We start from the raw sequence: 24,635 nt of genomic DNA, 5'->3' as shown, positions 1-24,635 counted from the left end.
GTTTGCATTTCTCGAAGTTTGTGTTCCGATAACTTATACAGGAGAAACAGAGAAGAAGAGGAGATAATATTTCCTCCAATAGAATTCATGTACGTATCGTGCCTGCTATACAAACGTATTGCAGGTGTATGGAAATGTGGCACGTTTCGAAGTTGGCAATCCATGGCCAGTGGCTGGCGTGTCTTGCTGGTTAGGTTTGCAGTGTCATAGAAAGGCAGTGTACAGGTGGCAGTTCATTTGGTGCTGAATCTGCTGATTACATTTCCAGGAGCTGCAAAACGTGCGCCAATTTACGGCGTAAGCCATGTGCGCTCTGCTTTCGATGTGCATGTACGACAACACGGGATACCGGGTAATGGTTATAATCTCATAGGGTACAGCCGATACCCAGCCCAGCCGCAAGTGTGCCCCTCCAGAGGCTGTAGATCTTGACCTTGCAGTTTAGATAGAATAGTGACTGCCGGTCATTCAACAGAGAGAACTGAAAGTAACAAGCCAAGACTTGATGTAGTTTCATAGGGATTCTTAGGTGAAGTCACAATCTTAGGATAATCGATAGATAGAAGAATTGCGCATACGGCTTAGAGTAGACAGAAGCGAAGAAGGGATATGACCTACCTTGGCTATGGCGCCATATCAGGAACGGGACCATGAAATACATGACTGGACCAGTAACTTTCAGCACCACTAGCTGATGAATATTCGGAATTAAGAGTTTACCTTAGAAACTACCCGCGCCCCTGATATGCGTCCATTGCCCAGGATGGTCGAAGGGAAAAAGCCTCTCTCCTTAGTTCGATGACCACATGTTATTTATCACATATTAATCAGACCATAGGAAATGGCCAATCGCAATAACGTATTAGACGAATCGCCTTCGTGATAGACGCATGTTGTCCTCTCACGGCACATCCACAAACCTTGAAATATAACATACTAGTATTGCCAAAGTGCATTGTCACAAGGCCTAGAAAGTCAATGTCCAAATATATATAATGATATACAGTGTTTCTTGACACACTGTAACATGCACATAAAATAATTCCCCTGTTGTCTTTCCATCTCACTATCATAATTCAGTTTCATAACCACAATCAACTTAGATAAAAAAACATCATCGTGGAGGACATGACAGTAAACATGACGTATGTGCTATTGCATAGCCACCGAAAAGGCTGATCAGGCTTGGACTTACAGTATCTTGCTTTCTGTAGCACGATGCTGGCCCACTGCATGTGAACTTCCTGGGCAAAACTGGCGCCTACATTTAAATACTCCAGTGTGGAGGAAAGCATCAATGTAGAATTAGGTGTCTTTCGCAAGGACACGGTGAACCACTGCGGTGGTTCTTCCGACACAGGGGTAAAGTCAGGTAATACGTTGTATTCATGCGCGATCAGCAGTGCCCGCTTCCACCGATATGAGACTACAGTATGTCAATAATCTATGAAAATGAGGATGCGCATGTGTATAAATACGACGCGTGATTAGCGATGTTGCTACATCGTATATGATAACCAATCACAGATTCGATCAGATGACCAGAAGAGCGTCCGGCCTTTCCATTCATTGACCATTTTAGTGGTCACTTGCGCTTGGCGTGCGCATCATATTCGGATGAGGTCTATTGTCTATCTGAGATTCTAATTCCAGTTTGAATGAATATGTGCTGCGAATTGAAACTGATTATTTTTTGTTGTGTACTTTGTTCGTTCACTATTTTACGCACGTGTTCTGGCGTGACATTGAACATGCTGGCGATTCTTCCAAAGTCCGATGGTTACTTCAAATTTCCTTTCGGTCAGGAGATGTCTGGTGCAGCAAGTAAGTCAACTTTATTTGTACCAGTACTATTTATGTTATTTTGTCTCGTAGAAAATGAACTTTCTACCAGTTACATATCAATATTGTTAAGTTTGGTCTTCAAACAAAATGTAACACACATGTACACCTATATATACAAGCATGTATACACATATTAAACAAAAATGCAACGTAGCGTTTTTCAGAAAGACTAGCACATAGATCCAATTCTGAAAATGGAGGGCATTTTATACATTGATTAGCCGTAATTTATTAAACGTCACACTTCAGATTGCTTCTCTTTGAATATTAATCAATTATAAACCGTCCCATACTAAAGATACTCCCTGGAAAGCGTATTAAGTGAGTCAGACTAAACATTCTCCGAAACAAAACATGTTAATCGTTCTAAAAAAATAAATACACTTTTTGAAAAAGCAAGGAATGGTTGAGTGCCCATCTTTCTCACTAATTAAGAAACTATAGAATATAAAAATGTGCATTTATTCTGTTGTTTTTTACTAGTATTTTGCAAAATAAGATGATTTATTAATAAAAGTTAACATAAATAGTATGAAAATGAGAGATAGCATTTATGTTTATACTGGATGTTGCCTTCATAACAGCAAACCTTGCTAAATAGCCGGAAGGCAACCGACATTTGCAACCGAGCACTAGGTGATTTATTAAAGACAAATATTATTGTTGTTTCTTAATCTCATTTCCCTCAGTACTTGTCTCTTGCAGGAGATCAGTTAGAAGATTTCTTTCAGCGCCCCATTTGGTTTATTTTCAGTTTACAGTGCTTTGGAGGAGATCGAACGCCGCGGTATTTTACCAGGTTACAACTTCTCGGTGACATTCGTTGATACGGGATGCAAGGCAAGAGAAGGACTAGGTGAGCCCCTTGGCCTTGCACCCTAAACTTGTCAAAAATATCTAAAATACCCATCCAATATATAGCAAGTACAAGTATCATTCATATTTTTTGGTATTTTCAGCTATCCTAATGGAATTGAGAACATGGGAAAATAAATCGTGAACCTATTTCAGAGTTGTGTCAGATTCATCAAAATGTTGAAATTAGTGACAAGATTTTATAGGATGCCCAGAAGTTGAGTTAACTACGTACTGTATAGTCCATTTTGCCATTGTCCATCGCGTAATATTCGTTTAACAAACTGTGACACTGGGAGGATTGGGGATATCGGTTGATATGACCGTGGGAACGATGCATGTCAAAGGCAGTAGCACAATTTCCTTAGGGACGCGCACGTGTAGTACGTCGTCAAAATGGTCTCGATCGAGGGACAAATATTTCCCGTTAGTGTCAACAAGTATCACACTGGGGCAAATGAGAGGCAGGTTTCATAACATTTCGAAAACAAAGGACTCTTATGAATTGCTAGCGAGAGTCCGAGTCACTGGAAGACCACAGCATAGAAGCTTCTTATCATTTCAACCGCGGCCTATGACCAAGACATATCCGGGCGAAGATTTCTGTCTTTATTAGACAAATATTAGTCTTTGTCATCAAGACGTCCTAGACTTCGACTCATTTCAACCTTAACTCCGTTTACCAGGCAATGCCTACACAGCCCTTCAATCAAAACAGTTCGATGTGGTGATCGGGCCCCAGTGTTCTAACGTGTGTCGTCATATCGGAAGACTTGCCGCCTACCTAAACCTGCCAGAGTTCTCTGGGGTATGCCAAGGCATAGAGATGTTGGATAAAGTTGAATTTAGGGTAGGTTAATTTTTGCAGCAAGTGCTCGTTTTACTTGACCCTCGCCAGTCGACGCTCAAGCAGCGTGACACAAGACAGCGTGCCTAATTCAGTTTTTCAGTTAGAATGCTGAGCAATTTCATACAATCTCCTCTCAATGACACCGTGTGACAGAGGTACTTGGACATTGCAAGTAATTAAAACGGCCATTTAAACAACAAAAAAAACCCCAGAAATATTTTGTTTTCATGAATTAGGTTGACTGAGATTCAAGAATTTCAATCAAAAAGTCATCTTATTACTCTCTTTAAAAGGATCTATTTCCATGCAATAATATATCGCTTAGCCATCCAGCGGGTAATATTTACTCATCAATAACCGCCTGAGCCAAGCGTAGTTTGGCCACGGCGACGAAAGCGGGGAACGGTCGAGTAGAATCAAGCAATTCGACATGTCAATTAATCAGAATCAACCACGTTTTCATTGTCAAACTCCTCGTTTTTAAATTTTAGACCCTTACCCGTTTCTTGGGAACCTTCGAAAAAAGTGCTGCCATGGTTTATGAAATGGTACAGACATTTCGATGGACCCGTGTCAGCGTCATCTGGGAGAAGCACCCGGACATCGTGTGGATCCTGACCAATGATGCTATACAGAAGGTCATGAGTGATAACAACGTGACTGTCGCCAGGACGGAAGTGATTGGTGACGACCAGCCTGTAAGCCTGGAGGAGGCATTGAAGAATTGTGCAGCGGTCAGCAGAAGTAAGAGGCTTTTTTTCTGCCTTTACACACATTATCACATGTTTGTATCGTTGCCTGGTACATTTATAGTGAAAAATTTACGTAGACCTGTTTACAACTCTTTCATTTGAGTGATGGCAAAATGTTTCATACAGTTTGATACACCAGCTGTGTAAAGTTATCTGTTTCTCATGCTGGTCTTTCTATTTTTCATATCTAGTCATCATCCTAGCCATTCGAGGTGACAAAGTGCGTAAGATTGCCCTCCTCGCGTACGACCAAGGCCTGATCAATGGGAACTACATATTCTTTAGTCTTATCTACTACCCGCAGAAAAGGGCATATGGCGACTTTAACTGGAAACAGGTATTCCTTCTGGAAAAAAGATGACTTAATGTATGGTTAAAATATGCAGGTTTTTGAGATTGAGAGAGTTCTTGTTAGAAATGTACATTTATTTCAACAGCCTGTGCTAATGACTATTCATTTTTTTCTCTCTAATTGGGCTTTTTTTCCAAAATAAGAAATGGCATTTTAACTGATTTAAGGGCCATGGAGATGAATTTTAGCGAAAACAAGGTCGTTTTTGAAAACATGTCACCCGCTTATCCCTCTAACACTTTTCACCTCGTGGCCATGGATGCCTCGTCTTTTTAGAATGACGGAAGGGATGATGACGCCCTGAAGGCTTATGCAGCACTCTTCTTTATCTTGTACTACAATCGACACACGGGCGAGGAGTACATTGCCTTCGAACAAGATGTCAAGACAAAAGCTAAACAGTACTTCAATTTCTCGTACGATCCAGGAGAGCAGGTAAGTCATCGAAATTCTACATATGCTCTGTACCAGGCGACACAAAAAAAGATTAGAACTTGTTGTTTTTGTTGAAGGACTTTTTCTTCGCCATGTTCCGTCATGTTTGTGTACCATGCCTATCACGTTGATAAAATACAAATGATCCAAACCTTGTCAATAAATGATATAGAAACAGACACAGCCTATAAAGAGGATATAAAATGACTCTTCATCTCCGATTTTCAAAGCAATAAACTATAGCTTACTTCGGTCAGAAAATCATATTCTTTGTCGCATGCTAATAAACAATGTTTGTCTGACACGAGTAAACAAGTTTACGATAGGGATACTTTTGAGGAGCGTGTTGACGCTTGCAATTGCCAGATTATTGCATCATTCATGCTACTCCATGAGCTGCAGACCTATAGGCGTGGTCAGATGTACGTACTAGTACTAGTAAACGTATATAATAAAACATATTTGAAACAAGAAAAATAGGTTCCCCTTTATAGACTGACATTGACAGCTGTTAGTGCTCAGAAAGAGAGACACTTATTGATAAATCCACACTTATTGATAAATCCACCTATATGATTTTACAGGAAAAAAAACTCGTGAGGCCAACGATAAAGTAGCGTACCTGTCTGTCAGGCAGTTGAGAGCTTGTTCACATCTCAGCAGGTTATTAGTTAATTAGTTCATCTCAGCCCTCCCTCGTTGGGATGTATTCTTCTAACATCGATAGCCATGCTCAATGACGCGAGGTCGGCACGGTCCTAAGGACGGGACGTGCGAATCATAAAAAAACAAGTTTGATCGTTCAGGAACCTTGTGCTCTTCGAGGCGACCCTTGCAATAATCACTTCCTCAACTTGACATGCTTGTTTCAAATACCCCATAAAGCCATTCTACCTCATTGCAAAACTCAGAATAAGGAATAAGTGGCTGCACGCGGAATCAGAAAAGGCCGACCGTGTATTGTTATACGTGGAGACAGTGTATTGTGTTAATCGAACATTTCGAGAGTGATCCGAGGCAAGAGCACCATTAATTTTTTAAGCCTTTTAGCAGCGAAATTGTCAATGTTTGACCGCGTGGGGTTATGAATCTGAAATTTTGATATGATATTTTGGACAGTCGGGCAAGTAAATGGTGAAAAGTAAACTGGTAGTTGACAACGGAAATGTTTTGATAATCGAAAAAATTGGACAGACGTTGATATTTCCACTCTTTTCAGCCAACTGGCAGAAAAATCTCAAAACATGCCCCCTATTGCCAAATTTGCAAAATTCAAAATTAATTTGTTCATCAAATAATTTCTTTATATCTGTAGACTTGCCATATCAAATATCTTTTCAAAACCTCTCCAAATATGCACTTGACAGTTAAAAACATACTCGCGTCTAATTGATTGGTCTGGAACCTCCAACCAATGAATATTCAATGGTGGTCTTGTCTCATCCCCACGCTCAGAGACCGAAGGACAAGAGACGAAGGCTGTGATATGGCAACTTTTATTTGGCAAGTACATGTATATACAGAGTGGCTCAATAAAAATGTTACACCTTTTATTATTTTGGCATTTAACCACAAACATACATATGTTCTTGAAGAGCAAGCTCTCCCAATTAATCTGACGCCATCAGAATCATAACCCTTCCATGGTTGACTGCGAAGGACAGATTTTATTGACGCATGTGAAATATCACTTGCGCCAACTTCTCGGTGGTTAAACAGGACAAAGAGGAAGCATTCTCAACATGAAATTTTATTCACAGTTGAACACAAATAGGAAAATTACAAAATGAATCTGTTAAATGTCAATCTTCAAATGTGAATGAAATTTAAAATGTTAAAGATTGCTTCCTCTTTGTCCTTTGCCCTGTTCAACCACTGAAATGTTGGCGCAAGTCAGATTTCACATGAGCCAAAAAAATCTGTCCTGCGCAATCCACCATCTGTTGGTGTCAAATTAATCGAGAGAGCTTGCTCTTCAAGTAAATATGTATGTTTGAAGTATGCCAAAATTATAATAAACACCTCAACAAAAGTGAGTTCCCCCTAAACAATTGGTCCTCATTTCTAAAGTATCAACGTCAATGCAATGAAAATTGCAGGATATCATGATACCATAGTGTGACATAACGGGTGAAAATGACAGCGCTGTACCTATTGTTACGCATGAATGAACCTCAATTGAGTGAAAAAAGTGCCGATTCAAAAATAACAAAACTGATCCAAGGTTCACTGAAATTGACTGGCAGTGTCGGCCATGCTTTTAGTTTTGGTTTGACACTCACTGAAACATGCCAGGAATGTCGGAGCAGAACAGGGCTATTGCCATTAGTGTCCTTCAGGCGAATACTTAAGTGAAGGAATTTGACCGCAGGATGACAGTAAGTTAGAATGCCATTTAGGAAACTGCGTGTCAAATTCAACCGGACTGCTTCTGCGAAGGACTTATCCAGGACTGGAAACCAAAGTCACAACCCAAGGAATCGATCGCCATATCAGAATTTCGGCCCTGAGAAACAGATCGGTGACAGCTACTGCAATCCGGGACCACATGTTTCTTGCTAATCGACAAAGGATCAACTGTCGGACAGTCAGAATACGACTTCATACTGCTGGACTTCGTGCCCGACGTCTTGTCAAAAAAGCGTTGTTGCTCGTGCGTCACAAACAAGCGCATCTTGCATGGGCCCGGTGTCATGAAAGATGGACCAGAGCGCAGTGGGCCACAGTGATGTTCAGTGATGAAGTTCGAGCCTGCCTTCGTCACATTGATGGGAGGATAAGGGTGTGGCGTCGCCGAGGAGAGCAACATGCTGAATGCTGTGTTCAACCTGTCACAGCATTCGGAGGTGGTAGCGTGATGGTGTGGGCTGGGATCAACGAAAGACAGAGGACAGACCTGATTCAAATCCAAGGAAACCTGATCGAATGCCAATGAATACCTTCGACAAATCCGTGTTCCTCACGTGGTGCCATTTTCAGTAACTGTCGGCAACAACTTTGCGTTCATTGACGATAATGCGCGACCACACCGGACGTGAGTCGTTGACAATTTCTTGAATAACAGGAACATCGAGCGGATGGTCTGGCCGGCAAATTCACCGGATCTGAACCCAATTGAGCACCTATGGGACCAACTTAAGCGGGCAGTGTATCGTACGGTGACTGAACAGACGAATACGAACGATTTGACAGCTTTCCTGCAAGAGGAGTGGAATAACATCCCACAGCTAAGAATCCGACGCCTAATCCACAGTATGCGTAACAGGTGCCCTGAAGTCATCAGGAATAACGGAGGATACACAAGATACTGAAAAGGTTTGGTTGTGGCCGAAAATGATATGTAATTCGCAAGAATAAATTGATTGAAAGGGGTTGTAACCTTTTGTTATTTTTGTAACGGAACTTTTTTCATTCAATTGAGGTTTGTTCATGCGTAACAATAGGTATTAACAGATCGTCCCGCTAACAGTAACACCAACGCAAACGCTATTTATAGCGTTATCGTCAAGAACATCGTAATTTCGTTTAAGAAGCCAACGCTAAACATGAAACGCTATGAACGATAACGCTATTTTTTTAGGAATTCAATAGATGAATTGACCATGTTTGCATAATGTTATGTGCCATGACTATTGATCTCTATAAAACAGGGGAGGCACGACCTATTATTACATTTGACAAGATGGACTGGTCAGGAGTGGTAGAGGACGACCTCGATGTGGCTCTGCTTTACGACGCAGACGGCCGCAGGATACCGCCTGCCCGTCGACGACGGAACAGACGGGAATTCAACTTCGAAGGCCTGTCCGATCAAGAGTGCTTGGAGGACTTTCGTTTTGACAGGATTGAGTTACTACAGCTGAGAAACGCTTTGCAATTCCCTCCCTACACACAGTGCTCAAATGGTACTCGGGTAGGGGACACCGAGGTACTTTGCGTGTTGCTGAAGAGGATGGTATATCCAAATCGTCTGTGTGATTTGAGAACAATTGACCGAAGTGTAGTGGAGCTCAGCTGCATTTTTAATGCAGCATTGGACCACGTGTATGAACAATTTCATGGACTTCTTACTGATCTGGACCAATGGTGGCTTGATGCTGATCACCTATGTGCCTATTCTATATCAGCTGCTGTAAGTGGAGGTGGTGCCCCCTCGATAGATGTTGGGGCTTCATAGATGGAACTGTCAGGCCCATTTGTCGGCCTGGCGTAGACCAGCAAGAAGTGTACAACGGCCACAAAAGGGTACATGGTTTGAAGTTTCGGTCGATTGTGATACCAAATGGACTTATCGCCAATCTTTTTGGACCAATAGAGGGCAGGCGCCATGACTCATTTCTACTTCGAGAAAATGGGCTTCTTCCGCAACTGGAGAGAATGTTTGATAATGAAGACAACATGTACTACTTGTATGGGGATCCTGCATACCCGCTTTGGCCGCAATTCATGTGCCCATCCAGAGGGGCAAACATTACTCCCGAGCAGCAGGACTTTAATCACAGAATGAACATTTCCCCCCAGTCAGTTGAATGGGGCTTCGGCAAGGTAATGCAGTATTTTGCCTTCTTGGACTATAGGAAAAATCAAAAACTATATCTCCAGCCCGTAGGAAAGTATTACATGGTCGGGGCAATTCTTACCAATTGCCATACCTGTGTTTATGGCTGCGTAGCTGGACCTTTTTATGGTGTTGAACAGCCAATTCTCGAAGAGTACCTGAAGGTACATGAAGTATATACTCGTATAGTTGCCGTAGTATCGGATGCAAGTGAACCCAAAGTGAAGGTCTGAAATTCAACACTAGATAACAATATATTCATGATCACTACAGCATCTTGTCAAACTATTTTGTGATACTCATGATCATGCCTTAGTTGGGTCAAAACGATGGAAATATACTGATAAATAGTTGAATTTTACTCTCGTGTACTTATTTCTGCATCCTATTGTGTCCTGATGATTACCTTACATAACCTCAATTGATTACCTCAGAGTCCCGTCAGAGTCGGTCCATGCCGGGCCATTTGTAATCCATGCGAGAACTATACAGCACGGCAGACCCGCTTCTGATGGGACACTTTTGGTAATACAAATAGTTAGAAGCCAAAACGAGCATGAGATGGCAGCGCCTATGATTATAGAATCTCAGTTACGTCTAGGATATGCTAGACATCGGGAAGTAACCTTATTCACAAAGCATCCATCAATTTACCTACCCTTCTGTTAACTTTTGGCCAAATTTGTCCTTCAAAACACCCAAGAATATTTTCTTTTCTTCCGTCTCCAGATTCATTCGGTTCAATCTTTCCTGGCTTTCCATTTCTAGACGCCACTCCCCAAGTTCTAGTTTTTTTCTTTGAATTTCCATTTCCTCTCGCCTGACATCCAATTCTTCTTGTCTTCTCGTCCTCGTCCTCAGCATCATTCTTCTTTTCCAGGTAGGTGATGACATCCTCTCTTGCCTTTTTCTTTCTTTTCGGAACAGGACATCCTCTCTTGCCTTTTTCTTTCTTTTCGGAACAGGACACTCCGGAGCAGGCTCCTCATCATCAGATTCCATTGGCCCTGAAAATGAAATGTGGTTTGAAATGGACGCCAATACGATGAAGGCTCGCCTTCTCGAGAGTTTGCATTGTTTGTGAGATTAGCCTTGTCATGATGATTGATCGAGATGTGAGCCAGTGAAATAAGTTTGCAGTTTTATCCGAAGATAGATTTCCTTGTGATTTGTGATGGTAAAAGGGGACTTCTTTTTCATCTTGGAGCTGCATGGGTATTTTCATTATATAAGGAACACGTGATACAGTACAAGGTGAACTTGGTGTTTGAATAATGGGATGATGAATTTTACCTGCATTTGATATGCGGCCCTTCATTGCATTTGCGCGTGTCTTCTCGGCAGTTTCCTTCTCTTTATCTTTAACCTGTGGCAGTGACATTATAACAACAGAACAATGTACATATCGCTTTCAAGTTGGCAAGAACCGATTGCTGACCAAAAACAATGGCATAGTCTGTCAACACCAATACAGCATTCTCTTATATTTCATCCTAAATCCGCTCAATCAAAATGGTGCAAAGACTTAATATTGACGTTTATTGTCTTCCAGAGGAAATTGTTCTCAAAACTGATATGGGCCTAAAATATCAATAATATCCTACCTAAAACATTCTCTGGGCCTTCTGGTAAATTAGGCCTGCCTTAAGAAAAAAGGAAGAAAAACTAATGCAGATATTTTGAGAAAACTAAGCCTTTAGAGTCTACAACAAATTCCTCTTGAAAACACATAAATGTCAATAAGGCGCATCCTTGCATCATTTTGAGTAATTAAATGTTGCACGAAAATGCAATGTAGAAACACTTTTTTGCTGTGACTGAGACCACAACCCAGACAAATAACTCTATTGGTGTTGCATCTCGTGCTGTGAAATCACGACAATACCATCACCAAACGGCAAATTAATTGGCACATTGAAAACTGAACAAGAACATTTTTTGCAAAGGTTCACTTGAAACAAAGAGTAACAATGTTCGAATGAATTTTCATGAGAGTCAATCCAACAGCATAATTTACGAAAGCCCAGAAGGCTCATTCAATATTCAAATTTCAAAATTCAAAATTCAACAAATATTGCTATTTGAATTTTGAATTTTGAAGAAAACCAATGTTGTGACTTCAAAATTCAAAATTCAAAATTTCAAATATTGATTTATTGGTACCAAGGCCTGCTCTTACGATCCACCAGGAAACTTGTCCCCAAACTGATGTTTTCACGCAGAAGTGGTCTCTGTGGCGTTGGCGCGATTCTTGGGACGGGGCAGCGAAACCACATCAGATAGAGCCATTATTCAACTGAAAAATTGGAGACAATTCGAATGCCGCTTCATTCAATAATGGGCGATATGTTCAGGAGTCGTCTTTCAAATCGCTCAGTGTTTCATAAACGAGAGCTGGACAGACAGTTCCAGGTACTCTTTGCTGATTTCCTTCTTCCAATGCATCCATCGCGTTTTGTCTCGACCACACTTCCGTAGTCACATTAGCCGTCCGCGTTATTGTTTGCTTATCATATATTTACTTTAAGGCCACGTACATGTCTTATTGGTAATTGCTTGGGAGAAACGTCGCCATACTGCTGGACAGACTTACATGTCCACAAAACGGAGTGTCACTGCTGGACTGATTTACAAGTCCACAAAACGCGGAATCGGACATGGACACCATTACCCCAGCAAGAACCCAATGTAACCCCACAAAATATGGCCGTTTATAATGTTTGAGACATGTTTATACAACAACAATACTGAAACTATTGCCTGCAGTGACCTTGCCAATAATTTTTATGTGGGACCGTGACTATTGATTAAGTCCTCACGATATTATATTCGTCAACAATGGGGCACAGGCTTTCAGATATTTTCGTGACTGACCTATAATTTTTATACCTCTCCCCAAGAAGTAAAGATTTGTACAAGCCTCCCCCTCGTTTTCAGGATTGCACCTTCAGTTCTATCATGAGTTCTCATTGGTGGGGCATCGCTCATCCCCCCCCCCCCCCCCAACACGCTGCATTCCCAATTTTCTGGATCCGCCACTGCTGCAGAGATGAAACGTTTCATAAGAATACATGTATGAGCAACCAAGGAAAGCTTGAGATGGTCACTTCTTTCGATTGAGAAAAATAACTCACCATGATGGTGTTCACGTCGAATCTTGTAATAAACGGGTTTGTCAGCGGTGGTTGAGCAGTATTAGTTGTGCTGGACACGGCAATATGTCTGGTATATGCAAGGAAGGAAAATGACAAGATAAGATTGCACCGAGTATATCAAACAATGGTAGCAAAAGTTGTGGAGAAAAAATTGTGGCGAGATCAGGCTGAACTTACAAATCTTGAACCAGCGCTTCGACATCGACACAACTGAACGCTTGTGTTCCCAAAACCGGTCTGTCGTACCAGCAGCGCAGCCAAATACAACGCCTCTAATTGAGTAAGTTAAGTCAGAGAAATGACCAATCCACACATCTATTCACATTGTGATTTTCAATCAGATTTATATTGACCCATTCACGAAAATGCGATTGAAAGCTGACGGTCGAATTAGCCTCACTGGTCAAATATTGAGCTCACGGTCGGATGAACACGAGTCGGACAACTTGGCTTTTATGGTATTTTTAAACGAGTCTACGTAACACAACATGATTGTTGAAATTTATAGCAAGTACGTATTCACACAATGCAAAATTCTTTAAATTCAAGTTCAATTTTGCGCACATGTCGTCAGAGCGATTAAAAGTTGTCCGTTTTCGCGTACGTTGGGTGTGCTCAGATGAATTGAAGGCTGTCCTGCTTCGCCTTTCTAGCTGAGAGTTATGGTCGTAAAATCGTACCTTTTTACCTCACCTCGATCAGCAACCTAGGGGCCATCACAATATTGCTGGCAGGTATCTGTGCTTTAAAAGGGTGTGATGTGTGCAATCGAATAAAAAACTATTTGACAGTAGCGGATATAGAAATCTTTAGAAGGGGCTTACTCTAAGGAAGGGGTGGGGTTAAGTGAAGGTGCCATCTTTGAAACCAGGTTGGTACGAGGGCCTTGACCAAGAAACACATTGATTTATAAGTTTAAAATATATGGTTTTCCGGACATATCTGGGACCTGCTAAACTTGGACTGAAGCACTATATATTGTTGCTCTGAGGAGGAGGGGGGGGGGGGGGGGCTTGTACTTGATGCGCAACCCTCAAATCCACCACTGCTTGATATAGGTATTGTGCATGACTAATCGACGACAATATTTTAAAGATCTCCCAATACCACACACAAACATTGGCCTTGATCATTCCTCGCCACAGAAATAGCAGGCGACTTAATACCAGTGTTGTCACGGTCACCAACTGGAGCAACATTGCACTATTCACCCAAGTGAGTCAATGTCGCCAAATGGTTTGTTTCTTATACGTTTTCTCTCCCTAACAGGTCCCCTACCAAGCGGCCAATGTGTATGAAGCGGTTTACTTGTTCGCCAGGTCTGTCAATGAGACTCTAGCCGAGGGAGGTGAAATAAAGAACGGCACGCTCATCTCACAGCGTCTGTGGAATCGGTCATTTGATAGTAAGTTGTTCACCATGATTGATCTTGAGACAGGAAGTATTTTCGTCGGTTGTATTAAGGGCAACGTGACCTCGGATGCATTTTCAGATGTCTCAAGGTAACATTGATTGCGGATGTCACGTTCGATGGCACCATTTGAATAATTTGGGCTATTTGTAAGGAGTGTGAACACAGCAAGACTACTTGGTACAAGATGATACTCTAAGTACACAAATCTAAGACCAGTACAAGAGAGACCAATTAGCAAGAAATCAAAACCAAAGCCAAACAGGCACATGGGGGAAGACCATCGAACAACTATGGTGTCGCCAGTGTAGTGTCTATCCGAATCGAACTAGCTTAATTAATGGCACCGAACGCCGATGTGCATTAAAAAACCGGCCTAGATCGGTTCTAGATTATGAAAACGTGCGCTAATACTGAAACCATGAACTTTTTAATTGCTTCTCCATCATCTTGACGAATGTGTAGCGCATCACTTCAGTGTGGCGGAGCGTGATATCAACCACAAATCATAGATCTAGTAGAGAGAAATCATCTCTTAAGGGTTCAGTTATTGATAATGTACGTGGCATTGCGTTTTTCAAAACTTGGCCGCTGGAGGTTGCTAATTAACCAGGCAAATAAATGTTGATCTTTGAGGTTACTTAGAGTGAATCGCTAATGCTTCTTTTTCCATGTCGATCATCGATGTCTGAAAAAGAGTGTCCCATTTGAGGGTTTAATTTGAAGTTACTTCTGACCAAGTCTTGAGAAACTTTTTTTTCTTCTCGTATATCCATCATTAGGTATTACTGGTGCGCTGACATTGAATGCCAACGGTGATCGTGAGCAAGCTTTCACAGTCAAACATCTCCAGAGCTTCAAGACAGGAGAAATTCAGGTAGTAGGAGTATATGGGAGTAAGCTCGACCTCTGTCAGGAGTGAATTTTCGCAAATCCCCGAAATCCCCGAGCTCCGAACAGGCGGTACAGGCATTCGCGTTGGCGTTTCGGGGGTTTGTGAAAAGTCATTAATATCCACTTGACTACCCTACCCCTAACCCACTCTCTTATTCCTGCTGCTAACCCTGACCGGCCCTCAACTCAAACAGAGAAAAATTGATTATTATTTATCCGACCTTTACACATTAGCGTTAATTTCACTTAAATTTTGTTTTTCAGTTTGTTAACTGATCATAATGCGCTGAGAACTAAAACTGCACAAGTGGGTGGTATTAAAAAAGCACTCATGCAGTTTTAGGGCTCAGTACCTAAAAGGCGATTAACGCATGTTTTCAGACGATAGGACACTACTTCAGCATCAATGCTCGTTTCCAGTTCCTGCCAGGGATAGTGGTGCTCTGGCCCGGGGGAAGGACGACGGCGCCACTCGATAGGCCAACCTGCGGATACGAAAATGAGTTTTGTAAAGAAGGTGAGAAGTATGGCGTCGAACCTGCCACACGCGTCTGCCTAATAAATGAACTCATCCTGTGCCGGTGGGGATGGTTGTGATGGTTGTTTATCTCCGACGGGGTAACAGGGTGAAAAGAAGTATTTGATTTGTGGATAGGATTTTGACACGGTGCATGTTTCCTTTTAGGTAGACATAGAACTCCCTCTAACAGCTATACATGCATCAATGTTCGAACTATTATCGATATTCTGGTGAGATCCTCTTGTAGCATCTGCAAGGATGACCTAAGAATATGTTTTGTTCGAATCATACGTCAACCCATGCACTGACTGGGATGATTCATTGCCAGTAGACAATATTAATCACACGGTTTCATCTGTCTGAATTATACCAGTTTATGAACCACGAACGACTTCACGGAAACCTTTTTTCAAGAAATCTCAGTAAGATGAGTGTCGAATGCACTTTCTTAGTTCCTTTCGGTTTTTATAGTTTTATTTGACGATAAAAGATCACGTTGAGTATCTGGCTTCAGGGCCTCACCAAAAAAGTAAAACCGGATGGACGGTTCTTTGTATAAGCCGGTAACTAAGTCGGTCATACCCGTTCGGTGAATTTTCCTTTGCTCAGTGTTGCCAGTGATTGAGCGAGGTACATAGTAGCCTCTAGCCTGACCATAGTTACTTTCCTTCAAATATCGACCTCTCATTTCAGCGGAAGAGCAGCGATTGGTGATAACCCTTGCAGCGGTAACGGCTACCCTGGTCGTCACGATGGTCCTGGTTGTATCTGCGGTCTACTTCATATACAGGTGAGTTTGGCAAAGCCGGCGTGGTCGTTTTTACTAATCAACGAAGTGTCAGCGATAGGCTGTGGTCAACCAGTGATGTAAAATTTCATAATTCTTGTCAAAGTCACGAGCAAACGAGATATATTTGTCTCAACACGATCGCAGGTCGCAGCGACAAAATCGTTTGCGGGGCGCTAAAGTTAAACAGAATCATCTGTTAATTGTCCTCGCCTGTCTTCTCTATTCAGTGTTTTATTTTCTGTAGGAGAATGATATGGTTAAAAGCGGTTAATGATATGAAATGGAGCATAAACAGGGTCGACATAAAGCAAAACAAGGCAGCGAATAGTATGATGTCACAAGTAAGTTGGTATATGTCACGTGCCTTTTGCTCAGTCGATTTCAAGCTGGAGGAGTTTTGAAATCGGCAAAAATAAAAACTGTGAAATTTTGTTCCGAAATTTTCGCAATTCCCCTGAAAGAGGTGCAAAATGGTGGTTTGCAGTAACATGGTGATCGTCGCTCCACTGGGAAGCAGTCTCTTTCGTATCTTATTCGCTGTTTAACACATCACTGGCCAATGGAATACGTATGCGACGACAAACTTACCAAAATGTCAGCCGAATTATTTTAAGCCAAGTTAGGCAAAGGGATCTCGAGCCTCGAATCTCACCACGCCGGTTGTGGGGTTTGAACTAGGGACCTCTTTACCGCAAGGCGAGAGCCACTAGTCCACAGCGGCTCCTATTTGCGGGAATTTGTTGTCGCTCAGCTCCCGAAAAACCTTATAATTATCTTACAAATGTTTTTCTTTGAAGTCTCACAATTGATTGAAAAAAAAAAATTGTTTTGTTTTTCAGGTTTCTTTTGTTTCATTGGGAAACAAATCGGGCATCGACCAACAATTTATCGAAACTGGGATTTATCAGGCAAGTGCAATTGGACTGTATCATTGTAATCAAACCTCGTAGATCATCATCCCTACCTGCGCCATGTTTCAGAATTTCTCATTTGTAAGTCACTTTACTGTTAATTTCAGGGTAACATAGTTGCCATGAAACACATGATTCACGTGAAGGAAGTGAAGTTGACTAACGCCCTCAAACAGGAGATGAAAATGGTTGGTAAAGGCCTATCTCTAGTGATTTACGCTTTGGCCACAGGCATTTTTTGTTCTGAGCATACTTGCACAGTTGAACTGTTGGCGAATGTCTAATGACTAATGAATTATCAAAAGGCGTCGTCAATCGCTGATGTAGAGATAGATTTTGGAAGAGTAACCCGATTGTTCTTAATAAAAGCAATAATATCTTCTTCCACTTTCCTATAATACTTCCTATAAAAATCGTCCTCCTCGCGACTAGACAACCATAGATGAATAATGTTTCCATTGGTACTGCTTATCCATCATACTATCTAATAATCAGCTATTTTAGAGTATTTTTCAGTACCGATAGTGGTTTTTTCGAACTGCCGTTTCCCCACCTCAGCATGAAAGTAATAGGTTTTGTGATTGAATATCTTACTTTTTCAGTTGAATGACCTAACTCATTCTAACGTGGCACGTTTCATTGGAGCTTGTATCGAACCCAGTAATGTTTTGCTCATTACAGAATATTGTCCAAAGGGGAGCTTACAGGTATGGCGCCTTCTCAGGCAAGAGATGTTAAGTCTGATTTGAGCCATGTTAAAAGATCTACGTTTCAATAAGATTCTATGTCGAGCTATTTTAATCGATTTAACAACATTATTTTCGACAAATATCGGCGAACGTACGGTCTCGCATTAAGTCATGATTTCTTTAACTTAAATAAAGCAGTGAAAACAGTGTGGCAGCTCGCTGTGTTTTTAAGTAAATTTAGTTAGACATCTTCGAAGTATCTTTTTTATCTCTTCCTAAAACTACATACCCATGGGCATGATAGGTGTTGAAAATTGTTTACTTTAAAATCTTCAGGACATTCTTGAAAATTTTGACTTCGCCATGGACCTACATTTCAAGTTCTCACTCATTAATGACATCCTGGAGGTAAGATCCGACATGGTGGGATCTTAAGGTAACTAGGCTGGTTACTCTTTTAGGTGGTATCGAATAATTTCTTCACATTGCCTGTGATTCATGTGATTCATGTGGATTCTATGTTTCGGTGAGTTGTTTTAGAATCACGACAGTTCACGATATCGATTGATGGAATGATTATGAGATGCATGTAGTTTTAGTTACTTTTTAAGCAGGTAATATCCGTCTAAGGGAAAACGAACACGTACTGCCCAATGATCGATCACCTGAACACATTGCACTACGTATGCACTACAATGACTTCCCTGTCAGGAAAACAGTTTTTTCCGTTTGGCGGTGCCCTTTCATGATTGCTTTTACTGCAGTGAAGGAGCGAACACCATTATCTGCTACAAACGCTCCTTTTTTATGGGCATGAGAGATAGCCTTTTTGCTATTTTTGATGCCTCTCATGAAGGCATCATTGAAGTTATATTAGGATTGTCCATCAACATCGATGTACTTCCCAATCCTAACCACGGTGGGGATGTGGGGGTAGAGGGTAAAGGGCGTGTTAGGATTTTCTTTTCATATGAAAAATTGGTAATAACCGTCTTGTCTGTGATTTATGTTAGGACAAGGGGAGGTGGTCAAACCAAATCCTAACATTGTTAATTGTTAGACATGTGCAACACGTTGATGTTTATGATGAACGACCCCTTACCAATGTGTTAATATCCACTTCGCCACTCAAATTCCACAACACAATCAATCTATTATTCAGGGTTTGACCTACATACATGATTCCTACGCCAAAACGCATGGCAATCTGAAGAGTTCCAATTGCCTGGTAGATAACCGCTTCCTGGTAAAGCTTGCGGATTTTGGTCCCGCGGAGTGGTACATGAGGGACAATAAGCCAGCCAAAGGTATTTGTCTCTATGGCAGTGCACCTTGCTCTAGCAGGCAGAGTGAGAGTCCTTGGCCGAATCGGGAGTCGAGTGGTGGGCAAGGCTCATCATGACGATGACGCGACCAGTTGAGCCCAAACACATTGTTCGACATCGTTATGTAGGAGTCCGTTACGAGGAGCCTTGCCAGCGTTTCGGGGGCTCTGCGAAAAACTTTCCTTATGATGCAAAAAACAAGGCCCTGAAATGTAACTGTTACGGTGTGATGGTGTTTTTGCACCCCTGAAGGAGACACCTACGTGAATGGCTACGTAGTGAATTTATTGGGACTGGTGATGTGTACACAACCTGTGGTTCATGTTCCTACACGGAAGGACGTCAGTATGCCTTGTTGTATTAGGACGCGTGCTTGTGTTGAATACATCCCTTTCGTCGCGGATCAAATCATTGATTTTTTTGCGATTTGTAATACTTTACATTGTACAAGTACACAATTTGCGAAATCAGTGCAAAAAGCACAAACGTGTATGTATAGGTACGTACGCGTATTACCAGCACCTGTAATGTAATACGATAGCGTGATATTTTTCAGATCTTCTTTGGACTGCCCCGGAAGTTCTCAGAAAATTAGTTAAAGTTAGCACAAAAGAGGGCGACATCTACAGCTTGGCTATCATCCTTCAGGAGGTTGTTGAAAGGAACGGGGTATTCTATATGTCAGAGAGCACTTACAGCAGTGAAGGTAAAATAAGTATGAAAAACAGGTATATTTACATGAAATGATCATAAAGTTATTATATAGCGCTTGTTCAACAGAAACTAAGGAGCGCAAATACCCGCCATTTCATTCGCATCTGAAGTTCGGGATAAGTATAATCGGACAAAAGTTTGATCCTATCTGATTTATCGGTTTGGCAATCATCGGGCAAAATGTGGAAACATAAAAATGCTCGAGCTCCTTCAAGATTTGCTTTGAGGCCAGTTTTCAAAGAGGCCTATAATAAGTATCGTTAACAAACATTTTTTCAGACATTGTCGCAGCAGTCATCAATCGAGCCACCTCACCCGTACGTCCAACTCTTGACCCATCCAACTGCTCAGGTCCACTTGCCATCCTGATACAAAAATGCTGGGCGGATTATCCGACGGAGAGACCCAGTCTCAAAGCAATAGTCTCGGAATTCGTTAAGGCCACTGGTACAAGGTGAGCCAATTCTTTTAATATCCGGCGAGACAAGATTTTTATGATCAGTGACGAAATAAAAGATACCTCCTTGTCTACTTTTTTGTAGACATGTGTGGCCCGCAAATTCAATGGATCAAAGAAACTGTGAATTAATTCTCCGCAGCATGAACTCTTCAGCATGGCAAGAGCTCAATCGACAATATAATTTCTGGTTGCATGTAACTTAACGAAACGGGTCGGTGGTAGTAGTGCACTGGGGAAACGTGTACATCGAATGTACAGAGTCGTCACTTCTTGACGATATTTCCTCACCTTCGTGGTTTTCAAAGAGATACACTGCGTGCACGATATGATGTGCACGCTTGCAAAATCCGCAGAACAACTCTTCAGATCTTCAATTAAAGTATAGTTGAAGGCGCCGATCCGTCTGAACGAAGTCTTACACACTAAAGCACTGCCTGGATATATTCTGATGTTTCCCAAACTAAGGTTATAACAACTGATTTATTTTCATATAAAAAGGAAGACGAACATCATGGACGTCCTGATTCGGCGTATGGAAAAATATGCTAATGACCTGGAGAACCTGGTGGAACAAAGGACGGCAAAATATCTTGAGGAGAAAAAGCGCACAGAAGATCTTCTCCATAGGCTACTTCCAGAGTGAGTAGGCGAGTGAGTAGCAGAGTGTTTGGGGAAATAAAAGTATTTCAAAGCCGAGGAAGGTCGGTGTCTCGGCCTAACACTGTTCGAGGTTACTCCACGAGAGTTTAGCCCTTGCTGTGCAATGTTTAAAGGCAGATTAATTTGCACGCCTAGAGACCAAGTGCCACACATTATACGATCCGACGATCTAGGACCTTTTATAATGTACAATTACATAATGATATGCTTTCATGTCGGAACAATGGTTGAATAAATATCCATCTCGCCTGTTCCAGGTCCATAGCCAAGCAAATCCAAGCCAAGGGCCAAGTGGATCCCGAGTCATATGGGTGCGTCAGTATATACTTTAGCGATATCGTTGGATTTACTAAACTTTCCTCCGAGAGCAAACCAATAGAAGTAAGTATTATTCCTCACCAATTGTGGCCTAAATGGGTGTTTGTAATGTAAGTACGTGGAAACTGCAGACCCAAAGAAAACTTACACTGTCGTTGAGGGTCGTGTTCGGACTGACCGTCAACCGAACCTCGACCAGAGAGGTGACAGGCTGCGCCATCCCGAAAGTTCCAGGTTTTTGCGTTCATCGGTTTATATCGGAAGCGCTCTACCTTATGGTTACCGATAGTAATAACAAAGTCTGACAACCTTTTTTAGCTTCTCCGTCTAGATTGGATGTCATCGTTTGCTGCAACTGTCCCTTGGCTCAGGTTCACAAACGCAATATCTTTTTTTCAGATTGTTGAATTCCTGAATGACCTTTATTCTGCATTTGACTTTGAGATATCACGTTTCGACGTCTATAAGGTACTGCAAATCTCTAACATATCACAATAGGCCACGGGACATACATTTTTGGTTCGTTCATGTACAAAATTATGCAGAAGCCGGATAGTATTTGGTATTCGATGTTAGATGTACATGTACATGTATTGTTGGAATTCCACTGGCTTCTTACCTTTGGCTTCATGCATCTTTTACGTGAGTGAATCCGGTGTGAAAGTGATAGTCATAGCCTACATTGTGCATTGGACTTCCATGCCAGAGGGACAAGTGTTTACGTCACATCAGTTCAGTTTCCTGCACCTCGCTTTCTTATTGACTCTCCAGGTTGAAACAATCGGCGATGCCTACATGGTAGTCTCCGGCATGCCTAAGAGAAACGGTGACCTACATGCCTCCGAGATTGGGAAGATGTCCTTGGGCCTTCTTAACGTCGTCAAAACATTCGTAATCAAGCACCGTCCTTTTGACAAGCTCCTGCTGCGGATTGGTGCCCATTCGGGTTAGTGCACAAACTTGTTAATAGCCAGCGGCGCTACGCTGCCTTTACCCTTTTTGTCTTAAATGTAGAGTAGAGAGCGGGGCCCGGTTGTTCAAGACAAGCTTGTCACTAACTTTGAAGTATTTAACATGTCGCTATCTTCTTCAGATAAGCCCATAGACGGACCTGCATGCGTAAACTAGGGATGTAGCCAATATCTGAGTTCCCCCTCACCACCACACTCATCCCCACCGTACCCCACCTCACCCCTCAGCGCACGACGATTACGTACCGTCACATGGGTCGAATTTGAACTATGGGATGACTTTGAATTCCCGGCTACTGAATGTTTCTGTTCAAAGTTTATCGCATTGTGTCACCCCATGTGGCGGTGCTGGAACCACTGAATGAATGACACTATATAATCGAGCGAATGCATTTATTCAGGCCCATGCGTTGCTGGTGTTGTTGGGACGACGATGCCTCGGTACTGCCTGTTCGGCGACACGGTAAATACAGCTTCAAGAATGGAAAGCCTGGGTGAAGGTAAATCCTTGTCATGGATCCACCCTTGGGTGTCAGCTACAACCCCGCTGTTGCTTGCTAACCGCTCTCGGTCGAGGCTTCCGGCCTCCCCGGTTGTATCCAGCCTCCTGTCAAGTGTACCACATCCCATTCTGTCTACAATAACCGAATATAGATTTCTACAGTCTGCTACTACAATGTAGATCATTGTATAGACCAAGCATTTGTGATAAATTAGCAAGAGAACAGGTTCAGGAATAGGGTATTTCATTGAATCTACCATCATTCCCATCTCAAATCCTTTTAGAGGACATATATTAAATGCAAGAGATCCTCCTTTTCAGCTTTAAAAATCCACATCAGTGCTGCAACGAATAAACTGCTGGAATCAATCGGAGGGTTCATCATTTCTATGCGAGGTGATATTGATGTCAAAGTAAGTCACTGTGGTGGCCCATCTGTGGGAAACAACCAATGACATATTAAAGAATTTCAGTCCTTCACCCCAACTTGATTTCCAGGGCTGGCGGGGGGGGGGGGGGAACTGAATCAGGATGCTGTATGATAAGATGACGTTCGACGTCGGAGTCCATTACAAAAAATGGGACACACAAGTCCAGAATAAAGTTGTTATTCACAACTTAAATGGCCGTGGAGGGTATAGTGTCCAGCACTTTTGATGGATGATTCAGCATGCAAAAGGCATTGTTAACGAAACGTATCGTGAAACGCTCATATGGAAGCAAGCCTTTCAGTATTTCTTAATAGCGTAGTATAGGTACTGAACTTTAGTTTGTCATTATTCTTAATGCAGGCTACTTATCCATAGCAATGCGTTGCGTGTGACGTGTCCAAGTGAAATCCCATGATAACGCTTTAACTGCTACTGGACCATTTACGCCACCAGTTTTCTTTTTCACTCAGTAGAAAGCAATAAATTTTGATGTAATCTGAAGCAAATGTTATCTTCTTGTATTTCAGGGCAAAGGGAAAATGACCACATATTGGTTGGAAGGTCTTCAAGAGGAAACGGCTACATGAAGGACGAAAGCTCCTGGACGAAAATCTCAACAACTATAGATAATTCCGGCTCTGTTGCCTAACAGAAGTGATACTTTGATCTAGAGAAGTGTGACTCATGATATACAAACGGAGTCTCCTTTGGATCATTCCTTGAACTACCATAACTATCACATACCTGTATTAAAAGCGCAATCTTCGCACTCGGGCGCGGCAGTACTTGTTGTTATTTTTGAGGTGGACGCTCCTTGCCGATCCCTAAAAGGTCCAGCAATCCTGCATGTTTGCACTAGCACCACGCTAGAAACGGATTCTTCAAATTTCCACAAAAAGACAAAATGGACACAGAAACTGGCGATTTATCACTTTCATTAATTGATGAAGTCAATCTTATGCATCAGCAGCATCACCTTCTTCCGCGCTTGAGAGAGCCAGCCTGTTATAAGTAGGTGTTTCTCGTCGACATCTCGTATTACTAGAGCGGTCGATCGCTCGTGGTAAAACGTAACTAGTATAATAAATTTTATCTTGTCAATTTAATTCATACGATTGTGTTGACTTCTATCGGGTACGTGTGCTACTTCAACATTCCATGCACAATGTACACGACGAACTCCACTACGAAGCACTTTTATTTGCATACGTCCTTGCACTCTGCAATACCTTACCTT

General features: G+C 41.9%; 1 protein-coding gene across 4 annotated transcripts; it reads left to right on the top strand.

Moving 5' to 3' along the window:
- Nucleotides 1–1,618: 1,618 nt before the first annotated feature.
- Nucleotides 1,619–24,412, top strand: LOC135487110 (atrial natriuretic peptide receptor 2-like). Of its 4 annotated transcripts, XM_064770504.1 has the most exons (25): nucleotides 1,619–1,824; nucleotides 2,600–2,701; nucleotides 3,387–3,550; nucleotides 4,042–4,294; nucleotides 4,494–4,639; nucleotides 4,931–5,089; nucleotides 14,072–14,207; nucleotides 14,996–15,090; nucleotides 15,489–15,624; nucleotides 16,321–16,417; nucleotides 16,662–16,758; nucleotides 17,257–17,325; nucleotides 17,436–17,516; nucleotides 17,931–18,035; nucleotides 18,354–18,425; nucleotides 19,180–19,324; nucleotides 19,899–20,048; nucleotides 20,336–20,510; nucleotides 21,015–21,155; nucleotides 21,434–21,557; nucleotides 21,894–21,962; nucleotides 22,266–22,440; nucleotides 22,867–22,965; nucleotides 23,289–23,380; nucleotides 23,926–24,412. In XM_064770504.1, exons 1-25 carry the CDS (start codon nucleotides 1,659–1,661, stop codon nucleotides 23,983–23,985), a joined length of 3,108 nt encoding a protein of 1,035 aa, XP_064626574.1. In that variant the 5' UTR covers nucleotides 1,619–1,658; the 3' UTR covers nucleotides 23,986–24,412. The 4 variants fall into 4 exon arrangements, with proteins under 4 accessions (XP_064626574.1, XP_064626583.1, XP_064626568.1 ...); XM_064770513.1 differs by lacking the exon at nucleotides 22,867–22,965; XM_064770498.1 differs by lacking the exon at nucleotides 23,926–24,412 and having other exon boundaries at nucleotides 22,867–23,372.
- The last annotated feature ends 223 nt before the right edge of the window (nucleotides 24,413–24,635 follow it).

Source organism: Lineus longissimus, chromosome 1, assembly GCF_910592395.1.
Source record: "Lineus longissimus chromosome 1, tnLinLong1.2, whole genome shotgun sequence".
Classification (NCBI taxonomy): Eukaryota; Metazoa; Nemertea; class Pilidiophora; order Heteronemertea; family Lineidae; genus Lineus; species Lineus longissimus.
This window is presented reverse-complemented; position numbering and strand designations above follow the sequence as displayed.

What these genes read in the sequence shown, in the direction of transcription:
- LOC135487110 (XM_064770498.1), top strand. Translation starts at nt 1,659, where the DNA reads ATGAATATGTGCTGCGAATTGAAACTGATTATTTTTTGTTGTGTACTT. An exon ending in GGAGATGTCTGGTGCAGCAA is followed by an intron (nt 1,825 to 2,599) that starts GTAAGTCAACTT and finishes GTTTATTTTCAG; the next exon opens with TTTACAGTGCTTTGGAGGAG. An exon ending in TGGATAAAGTTGAATTTAGG is followed by an intron (nt 3,551 to 4,041) that starts GTAGGTTAATTT and finishes TTTAAATTTTAG; the next exon opens with ACCCTTACCCGTTTCTTGGG.